General features: G+C 37.0%; 1 protein-coding gene across 2 annotated transcripts in view; it reads left to right on the forward strand.

The window, feature by feature from the left end:
* The window catches only part of wscd2 (WSC domain containing 2), a 57,458-nt gene extending 41,075 nt beyond the window's left edge, over positions 1–16,383 (forward strand). For both annotated transcript variants that reach the window (XM_065250704.2, XM_065250705.2), the window contains exons 5-10: positions 2,873–3,057; positions 5,713–5,834; positions 5,940–6,114; positions 9,480–9,644; positions 10,988–11,188; positions 16,026–16,383. In XM_065250704.2, coding sequence (XP_065106776.2) covers positions 2,873–3,057; positions 5,713–5,834; positions 5,940–6,114; positions 9,480–9,644; positions 10,988–11,188; positions 16,026–16,378 — 1,201 coding nt within the window. In that variant the 3' untranslated portion in view covers positions 16,379–16,383. The remainder of the gene's footprint in view (positions 1–2,872; positions 3,058–5,712; positions 5,835–5,939; positions 6,115–9,479; positions 9,645–10,987; positions 11,189–16,025) is intronic.
* Positions 16,384–16,757: the final 374 nt, after the last annotated feature.

Genomic DNA, 16,757 nt, shown 5'->3' on the forward strand with positions numbered 1-16,757 from the left:
ACAAATCAGTGTTCACTAAACTTTTGTTTGCGGCGAAATGCAAAGGTAGCTTGACCGCCCCTTCATTTTTGACCTTCATTTGTGGGTTAGTTGAGTAAAAACAAGAAAGTGGCGGTAAAATCAGGACAGGACCCAGTTCAGACTGGGTTTCGAAGTTAGTGCTCTTTGAATTTAACCACAAGCTTGCTATAATTTTACTGTTACATGTTTTCCATCATGCAAATGTACACATTACGGTTCACCAAACTTTCGTTTGCGGTGAAATGCAAAGGTGGCATGATCGCCCCCTTCATTTTTGACCTTTATTTGTGGGAGAGTAGAGTAAAAACAAAAAAGTACCTGTGAAAATCCGACCCCAGACACGACCCATGTCAGACTAAAAGGAGAGTCCCTGTGAGTCACTCAGGGCTCCAGACTAACATCTGAGAGGGGTGGCACTAGTGCCACTAAATTGAGGCCCAGTGCCACCAGCTGTACAACTTGGTGGCACCAGTCACTGGATGGTGTAAAGACAAAAAAGAAACACTAAAGCATGTTTAATATGTTAATAAATTCATTACAAATACAGATAATTTTCTTCTTTATATACATTTTTATTGTAAACTTTACCATACTCTTAACATACATTTGGCTCTCTGTAAACCATGAAACTTGCCATCAACCTTTCTTACTTTGTTGTAAAAGCTTTAGGCTACTTTAACACAGACTTAAAGTCGCAATGAAATTGAAATGAAAAACTATATATGTATTTTTAATAGTGTGGTATTATTAACAAATGACTTATCTGTGAGCTTCATTATTTTTTAAAAATTCGTGTGTGCTCATAATCTTTAATCAAAAATGCAAATCTCCTCCCCTCCTCAAAACGATCTCTCTTCACTTCCGGTCAAAAGTATGGCAGGTGGGCGGGGTCCGGGAGAAGATCGCAGTGATTAGCAATTAGCAACACGACCCAAATTCAAACGATCCAATCAGATCTCGATGGACAAATTCAAATCCAGCCCTGCCTTATTTCATCTCAAAAGCCGTTTCATTCGGATATACGTCACCACGGGGAAAATAAGGCAATCGCTACTTCCGTTTCATGGCGACTTTAAGTAAAGAAATCAAATTCTTATGTTAAAAAGGCATTCTGAATATATAATTTGGCCAGGACTTGTAATTTGGTTTTTGTTTTTGTGGTGTAGATGCGCATGTGGTCGAATGTGTTTGAACAGCCACACGAGACCGCCTTCTCTACACATATTTATCTAATCTGAGGTATTTAACACGATGTTTTACATATTTTCAGACTTCTAGTGTGAACACACAGTGTACAGCGCTATCTTTAGGCTTTCATTCATAAAACTAAAGTGGCTGATCTCCGCGTCTTAATTAGTTTCATTTTGCAAGCGTGTGGAAGTTGCGTGATCTTATTTCATCAATTGTGAAGAAATATCAGAGAAAGCTTTTACATATACATGTACAAAACACTGTTCAGCATGTTTACTTACAAGACAAGCAACGGACTCTGACATAATATTAGTGTGCGGGCAATTTAAACCCATCATTTCTCCCGCTCGCGTTTAAATGACAGCAGGGACTCACCCACAGTCTCCACAGACCACCTCTCAAAGTTATTAGGGCAGAAGCGTCCGAAAGTGGACAAGAGAGACCGAATTAAATACCAGGTGTAAATGTTGGCCAAGCTTCAGACCAGCCTTGCGTTCAGGGTTAAAGAGACACTCCACTTTTTTTAAAAATATACTCATTTTCCAGCTCCCCTAGAGTTAAACATTTGATTTTTACCGTCTTGGAATCCATTCAGCTGATCTCCGGATCTGGCGCTACCACTTTTAGCATAGCTTAGCATAATCCATTGGATCTGATTAGACCATTAGCATCGCGCTAAAAAATAACCAAAGACTTTCAAATATTTTTCCTATTTAAAGCAACACTATGTAGTTTTTTTACCTTTAAATAATGTCTCTAAAATTATTTCTGTGATAGAACAACTTTTAACTGGACAAATTGTACTGTTGCTGCAACCTGAGCAGCCTCCTAGCTGCTACAAGCACACTCTGAAAGTGGCGGTGGAGGGTAGAGCACACAGCCCCGCCCCTCCCCCTGCCTGCAGAAGAGTGTCTGATACCAGGCACTGTTGCGCTATTCAACCAAATGGGGGAGCTGTAAGTCATTTTTACATGGAAACTACATAGTGTTGCTTTAAAACATGACTCCTCTGTAGTTACATCGTGTACTAAGACCGACAAAAGTTGCGATTTTCTAGGCCGATATGGCTAGAAACTAAACTCTCATTCTGGCGTAATAATCAAGGACTTTGTTGCCGTTAACATGGCTGCAGGAGGTGCAATGATATTACGAAGTGCAAAATGCGACTATTTACTCGCAGTCTGGAGCCTGAACTTCTACTTTATTAAAAGTGCAAAATCATTACTGTATAAAGTGTAGACACAGTGCATCCACATACTGTAAACAAGGGAGTTTTTCACTTTGTATTAAGTGAGAAACAAACACACTGTTGTCCGATGTGTCAAAACCACTTAGTGTACTTGATAAATAAGTATGGTTCATGTGTCAGTGGCCATGTTTGGGTGTGTCTTATCACTTAAGACCAAATTTCTTCCTTTGTGTTCAGCAGAACAAAGACATTTATACAGGTTTAGAACAACATGAGGGTGAGTAAATGATGACAGAATTTTTTTGGGGGGTGAACTATTACTTTAGCACTACAGTATTTTATTTCTGGACTTAAAACAGGACTTAAACTTGCGCAGCTTGCATGAGCACCAAGGCTCAGCTTATTGGACCCTATGTATTAATTGCCAGGTCAGGTTGTTGAAGTTTTCCTATCTTTATCCTTTGTAAACAGGGGTTATCTTTATGCTGGCCTGGAGTTTGGAGCAGAGTGCTACTGCGGTCACAAGATCCAAGCGCCCAATGTGTCAGAGAGCGACTGTAATATGAAGTGTAAAGGGGAGACGAGCAACCTTTGTGGAGGACCGAATCGCCTCTCCATTTACAGACTTGAGCTGAGCCAGGAGTCTGCCCGAAGATGTGAGCACTCTTACACACACACATATATTTTGAATACTTAAAGCGATACTCCAACCAAATATCAAAATTACCCCATGATTTACTCACCTTCAAACAATCCAAGATACAAATGTCCATCATCTTTGGAGTTATTTTAGTAAAAAACTAGAGAAAACAGGGATCAGGGAACACCTTCTGTCTTTAAACCCCCCAAAAGTGCATTCATTCTTTACAAAGGTAATCCACACGGCTCCAATGGGTTATAAAGGTCTTTGGTAATCGATGTGATTTTGTAAAGTTTAAAATATGGATATTTTACTTACAGTATTGCACAGATTACCCACAAAAGACCTTTATTAACCCATTGGAGCCGTGTGGATTACTTCTGTGAAGGATGGATGCACTTTTTGTGCTTCAAAGTCAGAAGTTTTTCCCTGATCCCTGTTTTCTCCAATTATAAGCTTGGAAAAGCAAGAGCATTTACTTAAATAACTCCAAATGGTTTTGTCTGAAGGATGATGGACATATGTATCTTGGATTGTTTTGGAGGTGAATACATCATGGGTTAATTTTGATATTTGAAGAGTTTGGTTCCAAAACTCAATAAATCTATTTTGACGAACTTGGGTAAATATGTGTTTTATAAACCAAGAAAGTAACAAAATGAAAACCACTATTTTCTGTTACAAACTTTTACATAGCATCTTTAGGTTATAATAACATTAAAAATTCAAATCCATAATTTCATATTTAAAGATTTATTGTAAAAATTTATTATTCCTTCCGCAAAATGCAATAAATCCAGTTTTTTTTTAAATGCTATAAATCTATTGAATCAGTATATTAATGTGCATTCATCTTTGCCATGTTATATTCATTTAGTTGACTAGTGGTATACACTTAAAAAAATATATATATATTTGAAACACTGTCATTGCTGCTGTCATCCTTGGGACGTTGTCGCTGAACTTTTTTGACAGCAGTCGGCTGTAAAATGTTTTGGTCCTGCTTGATTTTTGTTGACTTCGAGTAAAATAATGGAAAGTTTTTCATAAGATCCCCTGGGGTCAATGTGTTAGCATGACAGAAACTTGATGCTGTCAGGAGAACAAGCAACAGCCGACATTTTTCCTTTGTCGGAGTGCCTCTCACGTAAATTATAAAATTTTGCTGGCTTACATTTGTTCCCCGTCACAGAAAACCACCACAGGTTTATCAATGCCATCAAAATTACTATTTTGTTTTTGTTTGTTGATCACGAAGTACAACTGAGGAAAACTAGGAACTTCTGTGTGAATTCAAAGCGCAGCCATTGTTGTTTACAATGTATGCAATGGTGTGCTGTGATTGGTTAAGCGTATTTATTGCATTCTGCAGAAAATGAGGACTGGCGTTTGTCGCTGGTCTGTCGATGGTTTGTCAAGAAAAGATGACAGAATAACACAGCGGATATCGGATTTTGCATGAAATTAATAATTGACTTTTTAATACTGACCAGATACAACCATACAACGTTTTGGAACCAAACACTTCATTTGGCTGAATTATCGCTTTAAAAAACATTAGGATGATCTAAAATGTGGAAAGGGGACACAAATGTAATCTTGTTAGCTTAATATTCTGTAGCCCCAGCAGTATTGTCAGATAAAGGCCAGACTATTAAATAGTTGCTTTTTTCGGAAGACTTCTCCATACAGCTTGGATTCTGCTACGGCTTAAAATTGTCATTTTGCGTGATCAGCTACAATTGTTGCTTCCTACTGCATTCAAACAAAATATCACATTTATTGCTTAACAGATAATCTGTAAATTTAAGTCATTATTTCCAAAAGACATGGGGAGGGGGGACTTTAAAAAAGAGATATAAAAAAGGTTTTTGGTATCTATGCCACTTTGCTTGTATACTATTACTATTTTCGTAGATAATTTGTTTGTTCCAGAGAAAAACCCCACTTGGCAAAATGTTTCGCATTGTCATGAATTTGTGTGTTTATATGCATTATAACTTTGTTTTTATGGTTGGTATATATGCATGCCTCGTGTTCCTTTATTGATGAAAAACAGCACAAACAAGAACTTGTGACATTCCATTTGCGTCCTGAATAAGCACTTTCTTCATGTGACAGGATGTCTGTGTGCGTCAAAGAGAGGTTAAGTGCATAAACAATGCACGCAGGGATTGCTATGACTTATCGTTAGGGTCACAAAGGTTTGCATTAAATGTTTCCTTTATTGTGATGCATTTAGTCGGCTTTTTTGGCTTTTATTTTATTTTTGGACTTTTGATTGAAAACAGTTCCTTTTCCAAATGGCCATGTTTATAAATTCTAATGAATCCTATTAAAAGAACGAGCCATATCTAGGGACCGGAATATATTAGACAATTATTGATGGACTCTTTGGGTCAAACAAATCTCTCACCATCACCAACTATGTAGCGAGCATCTAAAATATCATAAAGGTTGCATAGAAATCCCCTAGTAACCAGTGAAAACCACACAGTAGTTGCCGTAGCAATAGCAAAGGAACACTTTAACACCTAAACACAAACCATCCAACGCAGCATTGTAATGGTGAGGTTTTCACCATCTCTTTGCAGGTATCTGCATGTGCATTTTTCTTCAGAGAAAGCTTAAAATATAACCACAACACCTATCTATTTATTTTGTTATTTAGATGGGAGCGCCATCTTCAAAGGATGCTTCAAGAGGCCAGACAATGTCACCCTGGCACTTCCTGCTAGTGCCGTCATTCAAAACATGTCAGTGGATAAGTGTGTAGACATGTGCACAGAGAAAGTAAGCATTGCTTGCATAATGCATGCAAGTCTGATGTCTTTCACACAGATGTTTTTGCATATTAGTCTGTCAGACTCTATAAATGTCTTCCTCTGTGCATTGTAGGAATTCACTCTGGCTGCTTTGGCTGGAAAAAAATGTCACTGTGGGTTTCCCACTCCTCTTTTCACACTACACGAGCGTGAGGACGAGGAACTGTGCGTGCAGCGCTGTGCCGGAGAAGATTTCGAGAGCTGTGGGAACAATGACTACTTTGTAGTGTACCAGACACAAGTTCAGGGTAATGTTCACTTGTTTGGACTAAAGCAGCATGGTTATTCTAACACACAGACACAATATGATGACATGTTAGGACTAGAAAAAATTGTCACACGTCGGGTCAATTTGGAAGATCAAAAACCTGCAGCTCTGAAACGGATCACAAAATAAATAAACACAATGTATTCAAAAAATATTCACTTCCTTAATTTTTACTTCAACAATTTAAGTTCATCATGAAAGTTCATTTCTAGTTTTTTAAATTAATCTACACTCAGTACCTCAGAATGACAAAGTGAAAACAGAATTTAGAAATGTCTGTAAGTTTATTAAAAAATAAACTAAAATAACACATTACATTTAAAGGGACACTCCACTTTTTTGAAAATATGCTTATTTTCCAGCTCCCCTAGAGTTAAACATTTGAGTTTTACTGTTTTGGAATCCATTCAGCCGATCTCTGGGTCTGGCGGTCCCATTTTTAGAATAGCTTAGCATAATCCATTGAATCTGATTAGACCATTAGCATCACGCTCAAAAATGACCGAATTTATATTACGCAGCGCCTGAAAATAGTCCCCTTGGTAACTTTTAATAGCAGGGGACTATTTTCAGGCACTGTGTAATATCATTGCGCCTTCTGCAGCCATGGTACGACAGCAAAGTCCTTGATTATTACGCCAGAATGAGAGTATAGTTCCTAGCCATATCTGCCTAGAAAGTCGCAACTTTTAGTTTTCTGTCGTTCTTAGTACACGATGTAACTACAGAAGAGTCAAGTTTTAAATAGGAAAAATATTGAAATTCTTTGGTCATTTTTGAGCGTGATACTAACGGTCTAATCAGATTCAATGGATTATGCTAAGCTATGCTAAAAGATTTATTCAGACCCGGAAATCAGCTGAATAAATCCTAAAACTGTAAAACTCAGATGTTTAACTCTACAGGAGCTGGAAAATTTGTCCTTTTAAGTTTTTTATTTTTTTGCCAAAATTCTACTTCTCTGTTTTCACTTTAGGGGTCGTGCGTGTAGATTATTGAGAAAATAGATGAATTTAAATGATTGTATGAGGCTGCAACATAACAAAATTGAAAAAATGAATGGTGTCTGAATACTTCCTGATGTTAAAATGTAACATATATTTGACTTAAAATGATTATATAACAGAGGTTAAATTACAGTTTAGTGATAATTATGCTCTTTTAAAAATCCACAGAATACTGTATTGTACAATCAGAATCAAGTTTCAGAATCTAAGTTTGTTAGCACAATAATGTATGTGTGCATGCTACTGTACGCTTGTGGTTCCTTATCATTTCATCTTCAGTTTGACCACATCTGCTAGATCATGCTACTTCTATGCATCTTACAAAACTTTGTCTGCTTGGTGACAAGGTAATGTTGCATCCTAAACTGCATGGAGATGCCACTAAATCTAGTTGTCATGTATTTACAGATCTGCAAATGGCTTCAATAAATGCAATCGTTTTTATGCAGGCCACACAAAGGCACTCACGTACCCTGTAGATTATCACTCTATAATTTTGAAGCCGAAACTTCTGTATTTTAATATTTTAGGACCTTGCTGGGCCTGATAGGGCTTCATTGTGTATTTTAGGCAAGAGGCGAACTGTTGCTACAGATTGACATTTGGGCAAATATGGAAAATGTTTTTCTGCTGATTCATGTTGTGGGTTATGCAGTTCTTCTTTTAGGACGGTAGAATATTTGTTTCACATTGTCTCATCATAATCTTTTTGCTTAAGAAAAGGTCATTAAGAGGAATACTCAGGGTTGCATTAATCTGTAATTTTTGCATTTGCTTAAATAGGGTGACCATACATGCCATTCTTCCCGGACGCGTCCTGGCCAGGATTTCGGGTGCGTCTTCCGGAAGTCGTATTTGTTGACCGCATACATCATAGAGGATTATTATTATTATTATTACAAAAAAGCAACCGTTATATTTTAAGGTAAGAATGAAATTACAATTGTATGTCTTATGTTTTTAACGGAATGGCGTATGCGGTCAACAAATATGACTTCCGGAAGACACACCGAAATCCTGGCCAGGACGCGTCCGAGAAGAATGGCACATATGGTCACCCTAGATTAAAAAGACAAAAATGTGATGTTTTAGGCCTTTCTGAATTTACTCTATTCACCATAAATCTGGAAGGTTGTTTTTGACACATGCACACTAAAAACAAAACATTTCTATTAGTGCGTTCAGTCCATAGACTGTAAAAAGATAACAATACTTCTCCATAGACTTTCATTGTAAAAATAAATTAATCCAAAATTTAGACATCTTCTGCCGATAATGCCACTTGGAACCACAGTCTGCACAGTAGTGACTGTGAAGTGGAGCCACCGTTTCAAGGCCGTGTTCATTTCCCCATTTGACTAAATCTCAAACACACAAATCAAGTCCTTACACCACTTTTAAAAGAATCTAATAACCAACTTGAACCAAACCTATAAAAAAAACAGATACTTAAAAATACATTTACCTGATAAGAAAGAACTATTTGAAGTTTAATCTGATTTAGATTTTTGGCTCACGTCCCATTTGTTTACATGGAGTAAGTGGATTATGACCTATACTGCAGCTAGCCATCAGGGGGCGTAGTGTTTTTGCTTTAATGCAGGATGTTTGTGGCATGCCTGGTTTAATTCTATGCTGCATAAATCTACAAAAATTGGGCTGTGCGCAGCTTGTGCACATTATCTGTACTTCAATTGTCATCAATTGTACTTTGTAAAATAAATGAATGAATGGACCAGACTAAGATCAAAGTACAAACTTAACTTAATTCCTCTTGTCAGTTTTGCTCTGTGGTTCAAAATCTAAATGGCCATTAAAAATCGTTTTGAAGCAAGTACATTAAGAGATTAGTGTTCAAAACCTTACCTTACACCTATTTACAATTATAAGGTTGCAAAAATTAAATGGACACTCTACTTTTTTGAAAATATGCTAATTTTCCAGCTCCCCTAGAGTTAAACATTCAGTGGATTCCATTCAGTACGAAAAATATCGAAACTCTTTCGAGTTGATTTTTGAGCACGATGCTAATGGTCTAATCAGATTCAATGGATTATGCTAAGCTATGCTAAAAGTGGTAGCGCCATACCCGGAGATCAGCTGAATGAATAGGGGAGCTGGAAATACGCATATTTTCAAAAAAAGTGGTGTCCCATTAATAATTCGGATTATAGTCAGATTTGTTGAGTAATACTAGTTTGAATCCAATGCACATAAAAAATAACACTGGATCTCTCCTGTTTGTCACCCATAGATCAAACTCAGATCCACTGTATCAACTCATCGTGTTGGTTATGACATTGCATGATTTTACAAATATACTGCTTTATCTTTACAGATAATCGGTGCATGGACCGACGCTTTCTACCCACTCGTTCCAAGCACCAGATTGCACTAGCGAGTTTCCCAGGAGCAGGGAACACCTGGGCCCGTCACCTTATTGAACTGGCCACAGGATTTTACACTGGGAGCTACTACTTTGATGGTTCGCTGTACAACAAAGGTTAGGTTAATTTGAGTGAATGCCACTTTGATAAAGTTCTGTCTATATTATACAGGGTTTCCCGCAGAAAATTTGTTAGTTAAGGTGGTAGGGTTGTGCAGGTGGGCGGGCCGGGGGCGTGGCAATCAAAGGGGTGGGGCATACACGTCATGATGAAAATATTTTATTTAAAACACTCAAATAAAACTTAATTTTGAAGAAACTATGACAGAAAATTAACACATTCTAGATTATTAATGAATAAAATGTTTTATCCTCTAGACAGTGTGAAGCGCATCCACACTATTCTCCGAGATGCACTTGACGGCCTTTTGTGCAGCTAATTTCTTTTAGACGACCTTGTTAAGATGGTAGGGTATCCCAGCTTAGGTGGGCCGCCCGAACTGAAAAGAACTGCGGGAAACCCTGTTATATTGTCTTTGTCCTTTTTGTGAACATAGCTTTGTAGACTACATTTACTGTTGGCTCCTTCGACAAATTGTTAAAGGGACACAAATTTTTTTAAAAATATGCTCATTTTACAGCTCCCCTAGAGTTAAGATTTTTACCTTTTTGGAATTAATTCAGCTGATCTTCAGGTCTGACACTACCACTTTTAGCATAGCTTAGCACAATCCATTGAATCTGATTAGACCATTAGCATTGCGCTAAAAAACCCCAAAGTGTTTCAATATTTTTCCTATTTAAAATTGACTCTTCTGTAGTTACATTGTGTACCAAGACTGACAGAAAATTAAAAGTCTCAATATTCTTGGCAGATATGGCTAGGAACTATACTCTAATTCTGATGTAATAATCAAGGACTTTGCTGACGTAACATGGCTGCAGGAGGCGCAATGATATTACGCAGCAGCCAAAAATAGTCCCTTTACTAACTTTCAATAGCAGGGGACTTTTTTCGGGCATTGTGTAATATCATTGCGCCTCTTGCAGCTATGTTACAGCAGCAAAGTCCTTGAGTCCTTGAGCCAGAATGAGAGTATAGTTCCTAGCCATATCTGCCTAGACAATCGCAAAGTGTCATTAGCTACAGAAGTGTCAAGTTTTAAATAGGAAAAATATAGAAACTCTTTGATTATTTTTTAGCGCGATGCAGTTAATCTAATCAGATTCAATGTATTATGCTAAGCTACTGTATGCTAAAAGTGATACAGCCAGACCTAAGATCAGCTGAATGGATTCCAAAAAGGTAAAAATCAAATGTTTAACTCTAGGGGAGCTTGAAAATGAGCCTATTTTTAAAAAAGTGGAGTGTCCCTTTAATGCTTTCTCATTTGTAAGTTGCTTTGGATAAAACCATCTGCTAAATGAATAAATGCTAATGTAAAAATCTGCATACGCAGGTTTTAAAGGGGAAAGAGATCACTGGCGCAGCGGTAGAACCATATGCATCAAAACTCACGAGAGCGGCAAGAAGGAGATCGAGGCCTTCGATTCCAGCATCCTCATGATCCGGAATCCTTACAAAGCCCTCATGGCCGAATTTAACCGAAAGTATGGCGGCCACATTGGATTTGCCTCTCAAGCTCACTGGAGGGGTAAAGGTGAGAGATAGGTCATCGGAATAGCTTTCATTTTAGCCACCATGTGATTCATGAGCACAGCAGAGGTTATAATAGGTCAACATCAAGATAATGGGTTATAATTAAACATTTCATTCATTTCCATTTAACTCAGGTGTTACAATTAGATTTTTTTCTGTTCTAATGTATAGATTTATTTTGTACATTAACATAGACTAAAATGTTATTTTGGGGTTTTCTTTGATGTTTTTGTTTCAGAAAAAAAGGTAAAAAGTTGTCACTGGGACAGTATCTTTTTAAAAGGGTCCTAATATGTACAATTTTGGTACGGATGTGTACCTCTTGTGTATGCACTTTTAAGGTACAAAAGTGTACTTTTTGAAAAAGTACTGCCCCATTGACAACTTTTGTACCTTATTGTACCTTTTTATGAGAGTGTACAGTAAAAAAAAACTTTGCTAAAACTTTGAGCGAATGCATTAGTAGAGATTTTTTAAATTTAGATTTAATAAATAAGTGTTTCATTAATGTATGTTAAAGGATAGGACAATATTTGAGATACTAACTAATCTGAGGGTGCAAAAAAACTCAATAAGAAGAAAAATAGCCTTGAAAGTTGTCCAAATGATATCTTAAAGACACATTAGTAATGATAATTTCTTTAATATTTACATTGTGAAATATACAAAGTATCTACATGAAACATGATCGCTACATAATATCCTAATGATCTTTAAAATAAAAAACTTTTATTTGGACCCATACCATGTATTTTTGGCTATTGCTACACATATGCCCGTGTAACTTATGACTGGTTTTGTGGTTCAGGATCACAGATCTCAGCTGCTGTACCACAGTCAGGGGCTTATGTGGTTTTATGAAGAAAATTTCCCTTTATAACTTCCCATTATAGACATTGGAAATGGAAATGGAAATAATTGAATTCATTGAAGTACTCAGTGCCGCTGCTAGCCATTTTGGTGCCCTAAGCATAATTCAATTTTTAATGCCCTCCACCCCGACCCTGACAAAAAAAACTTTATTTTTGCCAGTTTAATTTTTTATTACCAAACATATAACATAATAGCAGAAAGTAAAATCTTCACAGCTTTAGCCAACACACATTAGGCTACACATTTGAAAGGGCAAACTTTTATAGAATAGCAAAATAGAAAAAAATTACCAAACTTAAATTATCAAAATAATTTTCCCAAGTACAATGTCACTTTAAATAAATTACATTTAATAAACATCAATAAGTAAACAAGAATAATCAATATTCTTAAATAAAACAATGATTCAGAGAACTAAGTGTCACAGTAATGTTTGCTTCATATCATAATGACGTTTTATATTTATATATATTTAACAGTCAGGAATTGTTAGCCTAGCATGTGCACTGACTGCTAACATTAACTTTTACTGAGAAAGTCTTAACCACCAAAATAATAAACCACAAAATAAACTACTGCTCAATATCTAAAGAAACGTAGTAAAGATAGTAACAGCTGACGTCAGTTATTTGTAAAATGCATATGCATAGGTAATGTTTTACAGTAAAATCTCAATTTAGCTTGCACTGAGATTATAAATTATAACAACATAGTTTCCTAACATTAATGTCAGCACAGCAAGTTCGAGGCGCATTACTAGTAGCAGCAGCTGCAGCCCATGCGCATTTCCCTTATTTTGGAATGATTAAACATGATGCACTTACCTGCAAGTGATGCACGGGCATCATCCCGCAGTTTCTTCTTTTTTTATTTTTTCCGATCCTGACTCCTGCTGTCTTTTCGGGCCATTTCCAAAAGTTGCCTACTGACTGTCCGTTTCTCAATCCAAAGGCTGCAGCCTGCGCGAGGTCGCATGGCTGCATACGTCATCAAGCCTGGTTTATTTCAGTTAACTGAACATTACATTAGCAAGTCATAAGCATATTACAACAATTTACGATTAACTAAGAATAATAGTCAACTTTATAATCGTTAATATTACGAAATAAGAACGTTTTGATGACGTATGCAGCCTAGAAATGCGACCTCTGGAGGCTGCAGCCTTCGGATTGAGAAACGGTCTCTGTCAAACTTCGTCAGGCGCCCGCGCGATCAACCGGCACAGACTATCAAAGGCTGGGGGGCATACTTTCTAGACTAGAGCAATTTTATTATCTCGTTCCCCCTTTTTTGTAACATATACATGGATAAAAAGTGCCTAATAACATTTCTATAGGCTAATGAAATAATTTCAGCATTATACATTTTTTCATTAGGCTATTATTTTTGGTGCCCTCTCAGCACGTGGTGCCCCACGCACAGCGCGTGATGCGCGTTATGGGAGCGGCGGGGCTGGAAGTACTTTTGTTTGTAATAAACAAATTATGCAAAGCTGTTCTTACCCCAACAGAGTCCAGTTTTAAGTAATGACTTCCTCTTGTTCTGCTTCTGAATATATTCCCATGGAGAAGTGATGTAGATGCTACAGGCTTCTTGTTATCAACATGAGAATTGTTTGTTTTGGTTTTATATTTGATATAACAATGTAACACTTGCATTATGGCAATATATCACATTGCCCGTATTGAAACACAGCCGTGCTGATATTCATTCATGACAGCAACATCACAATGCAAATGTTTTACTGTTATGACTGAATATGAGCATTATTGGCTTTATAAAACAGTTCAACAAAAAGAACATTAGGTTTTTCTCACTTAATAACACAGATTCTGGATATATGTCATTGCTTTTTTCTTAAGTGTTGACAGCTTAAACTGTGTCAGAGTGTGAAGTTTGAGGAAGTACATTTATAAGAAAGTGAGTGAGTCAGTGAGTGAGAGAGAGAGTCATCAGTAATTTTGGGGTAGTATCATAGTTGTTTTATTATAGATGTCTTTTTGACGCATTTCTTGATTCACAGCTCTCAAAGGCAATCACACCCCCAGAAGCGTCTCTTTTTATATATATTTGCCAGTAAGTGTCAAAATGTCAGCTTATTTTTTAGTTTCTGATCTTAGGTCCTTGCATCCTATTGGCCATTAAAGGGACACTTTACTTAAAAAAAAAAAAAAGAAAATTTTTTCCTGCTCCCCTAGAGATAAACATTTGATAGCATCGTGCCTTGAAAAATACCCAAAGATTTTTGATATTTTTCCTATTTAAAACTACTAAGACTGACGGAAAATTAAAGAGATAGTTCGGCCAAAAATGATATTAAACCCATGATTTACTCACCCCCAAGCTGTCCGAGTTGCATATGTCCATCGTTTTCCAGACAAACACATTTTCGGATATTTTAGAAAATGTTTTAGATCTTTCAGTTGATTAAATGTAATGTTATGGGGTCCACCCATAGTCCACGACCTTCAAGTCCAAAAAAAGTGCGTCCATCCTTCACAAATTAAATCCAAACGGCTCCAGGATGATAAACAAAGGTCTTCTGATGGTAATCCGAGCGGTGTTGTTGTAGAAATATCCATATTTAAAACTTTATTAACGAAAATAACTACCTTCCGGTAGCGCCGCCATCTTAGTCGCGTCCGCATTCAGGATGAGAGCTTACGCAGCCTACGGAGGCTACTCTGCTGCTGCTCTGTGCCCCCGCCCTCCGAATTTGTCATACGTCTCTAAGAAAAGTGTGTACACTACGCTAATACTCTCTCCTGAATGCAGACGCAACTAAGATGGCGGTGCCACCGGAAGGTATTTCCGTTAATAAAGTTTTAAATATGGATATTTCTACAACAACACCGCGCGGATTACCCTCAGAAGACCTTTGTTTATCATCCTGGAGCCGTTTGGATTTAGTTTGTAAAGGATGGACGCACTTTTTTTGGACTTGAAGGTCGTGGACTATGGGTGGACCCTGTAACATTACATTTAATCAACTGAAAGATCTAAAACATTTTATAAAATATCCGAAAATGTGTTTGTCTGAAAAACGATGGACATATGCAACTCGGACAGCTTGGGGGTGAGTAAATCATGGGTTTAATATCATTTTTGGCCGAACTATCCCTTTCAATGTGGCATTTCGAGATCAGCTGAATGGATTCCAAAATGGTAAAAACTCAAATGTTTAACTCTAGGGGAGCTGGAAAATGATCATATTTTCAAAAAAGTGTACTGTCCCTTTAAACTTGACACACTGTTCTATATTTCTGCAGAAATAGCCGTGTCTGCGTTTTACCATGCAGTACATTTCATGCATTTGTGTGCATGATACTATAAAACAGTGTTTCCCAAACTGGGGTTTGTGGGGGGATTGTAGGGCATTTGAAAAAAATATCATCATGAAAAAAATTATCAATTATCATTAGATCAGATTTACATCCAAAAATGTAAATCAATTATTAAAAAAGCACTTTACCAACAATATGAATATTTTATTTGTTTAATCTGAATGTCATATGACCATTACACAACTTTACAATAAAACTGAGCAAGATGGACAAATACATTTTATGCACCAATAAAAGAAATTTACCAGATGAAGGTCCAGTAACATGTAATAATAACAATAACAATGTAAACTATTACTGATAAAAACTTCTAAACAAATGAGAAAGAAATGATTTTGAATTAAAAACATACAAATGTGGCATTAAAATATAGAAAAATGTACTTAAAATTTATGGGTGTACTTCAAGTTAATAATTTAGGTCAAGAGGGTTTGGCTGACAAAAAAAATAAAAAAACCCTGATCTAAAATAAAGTAAATATTAATTCTTCCCCTCTCTCTCTCTCTCTCTCTCTCTCTCTCTCTCTCTCTCTCTCTCTCTCTCTCTCCCTCTCTCCCTCTCTCTCTCACTCTCTCTTTTCTCTCTCCCTCTCTCTCTCACTCTCTCTTTTCTCTCAATCAGAGTGGCCAGAGTTTGTGAGGAACTACGCTCCATGGTGGGCGTCCCACACGCAAGACTGGCTGAAATATGGGAAGAAAGTGCACGTGGTGCACTTTGAAGATTTAAAGCGTGACCTTTTCTCTCATTTAAAGAAGATGGTCGTCTTTTTGGGTCTGGAGGTTTCTGAGGACCGTTTGTTGTGTGTTGAAGGACAAAAAGACGGGAACTTCAAACGCTCTGGCCTGAGAAAGCTAGAATACGACCCTTACACGGCAGAAATGCGTGCCAACATTGATGAGCTCATTAAAACTGTGGACACAGAGCTGAAGAAAAGGAACCTGCCTGCTGTACCAGAGGAGTACAGACCGAGATGATACTATCTCATATTTTGTTTTTGTCACTTTTAGCTTTAATTGTTTTCAGTTGGACCCTTGTTTTAGAATTTTTAAGTTCATTGTGATTCCCATTGTTTGCTTTCTGTTTTAGAAATGTTATGCATTGCACAGAAGAACACAAGATTAGAGCTCATGGATGGTCTGAAAGAATACACTACATTTATTTTATTCTGGCTTATTTAAATGTCAAAGTTAAATCATTTAAAGGCCATGTTCTTTAAGCCACTATGAAAGTATGTGGAATCCACAATGACTGTCAATGAATGCGTCTCTTAGTAAGACATCCAGGCCACTGTTTAGATGGACACTTCTTTATTGTATTGCCCTTACCTGCAACTGTTGAACTACAATAGATGAC

Source organism: Paramisgurnus dabryanus, chromosome 5 (assembly GCF_030506205.2).
Source record: "Paramisgurnus dabryanus chromosome 5, PD_genome_1.1, whole genome shotgun sequence".
Taxonomy (NCBI): Eukaryota; Metazoa; Chordata; class Actinopteri; order Cypriniformes; family Cobitidae; genus Paramisgurnus; species Paramisgurnus dabryanus.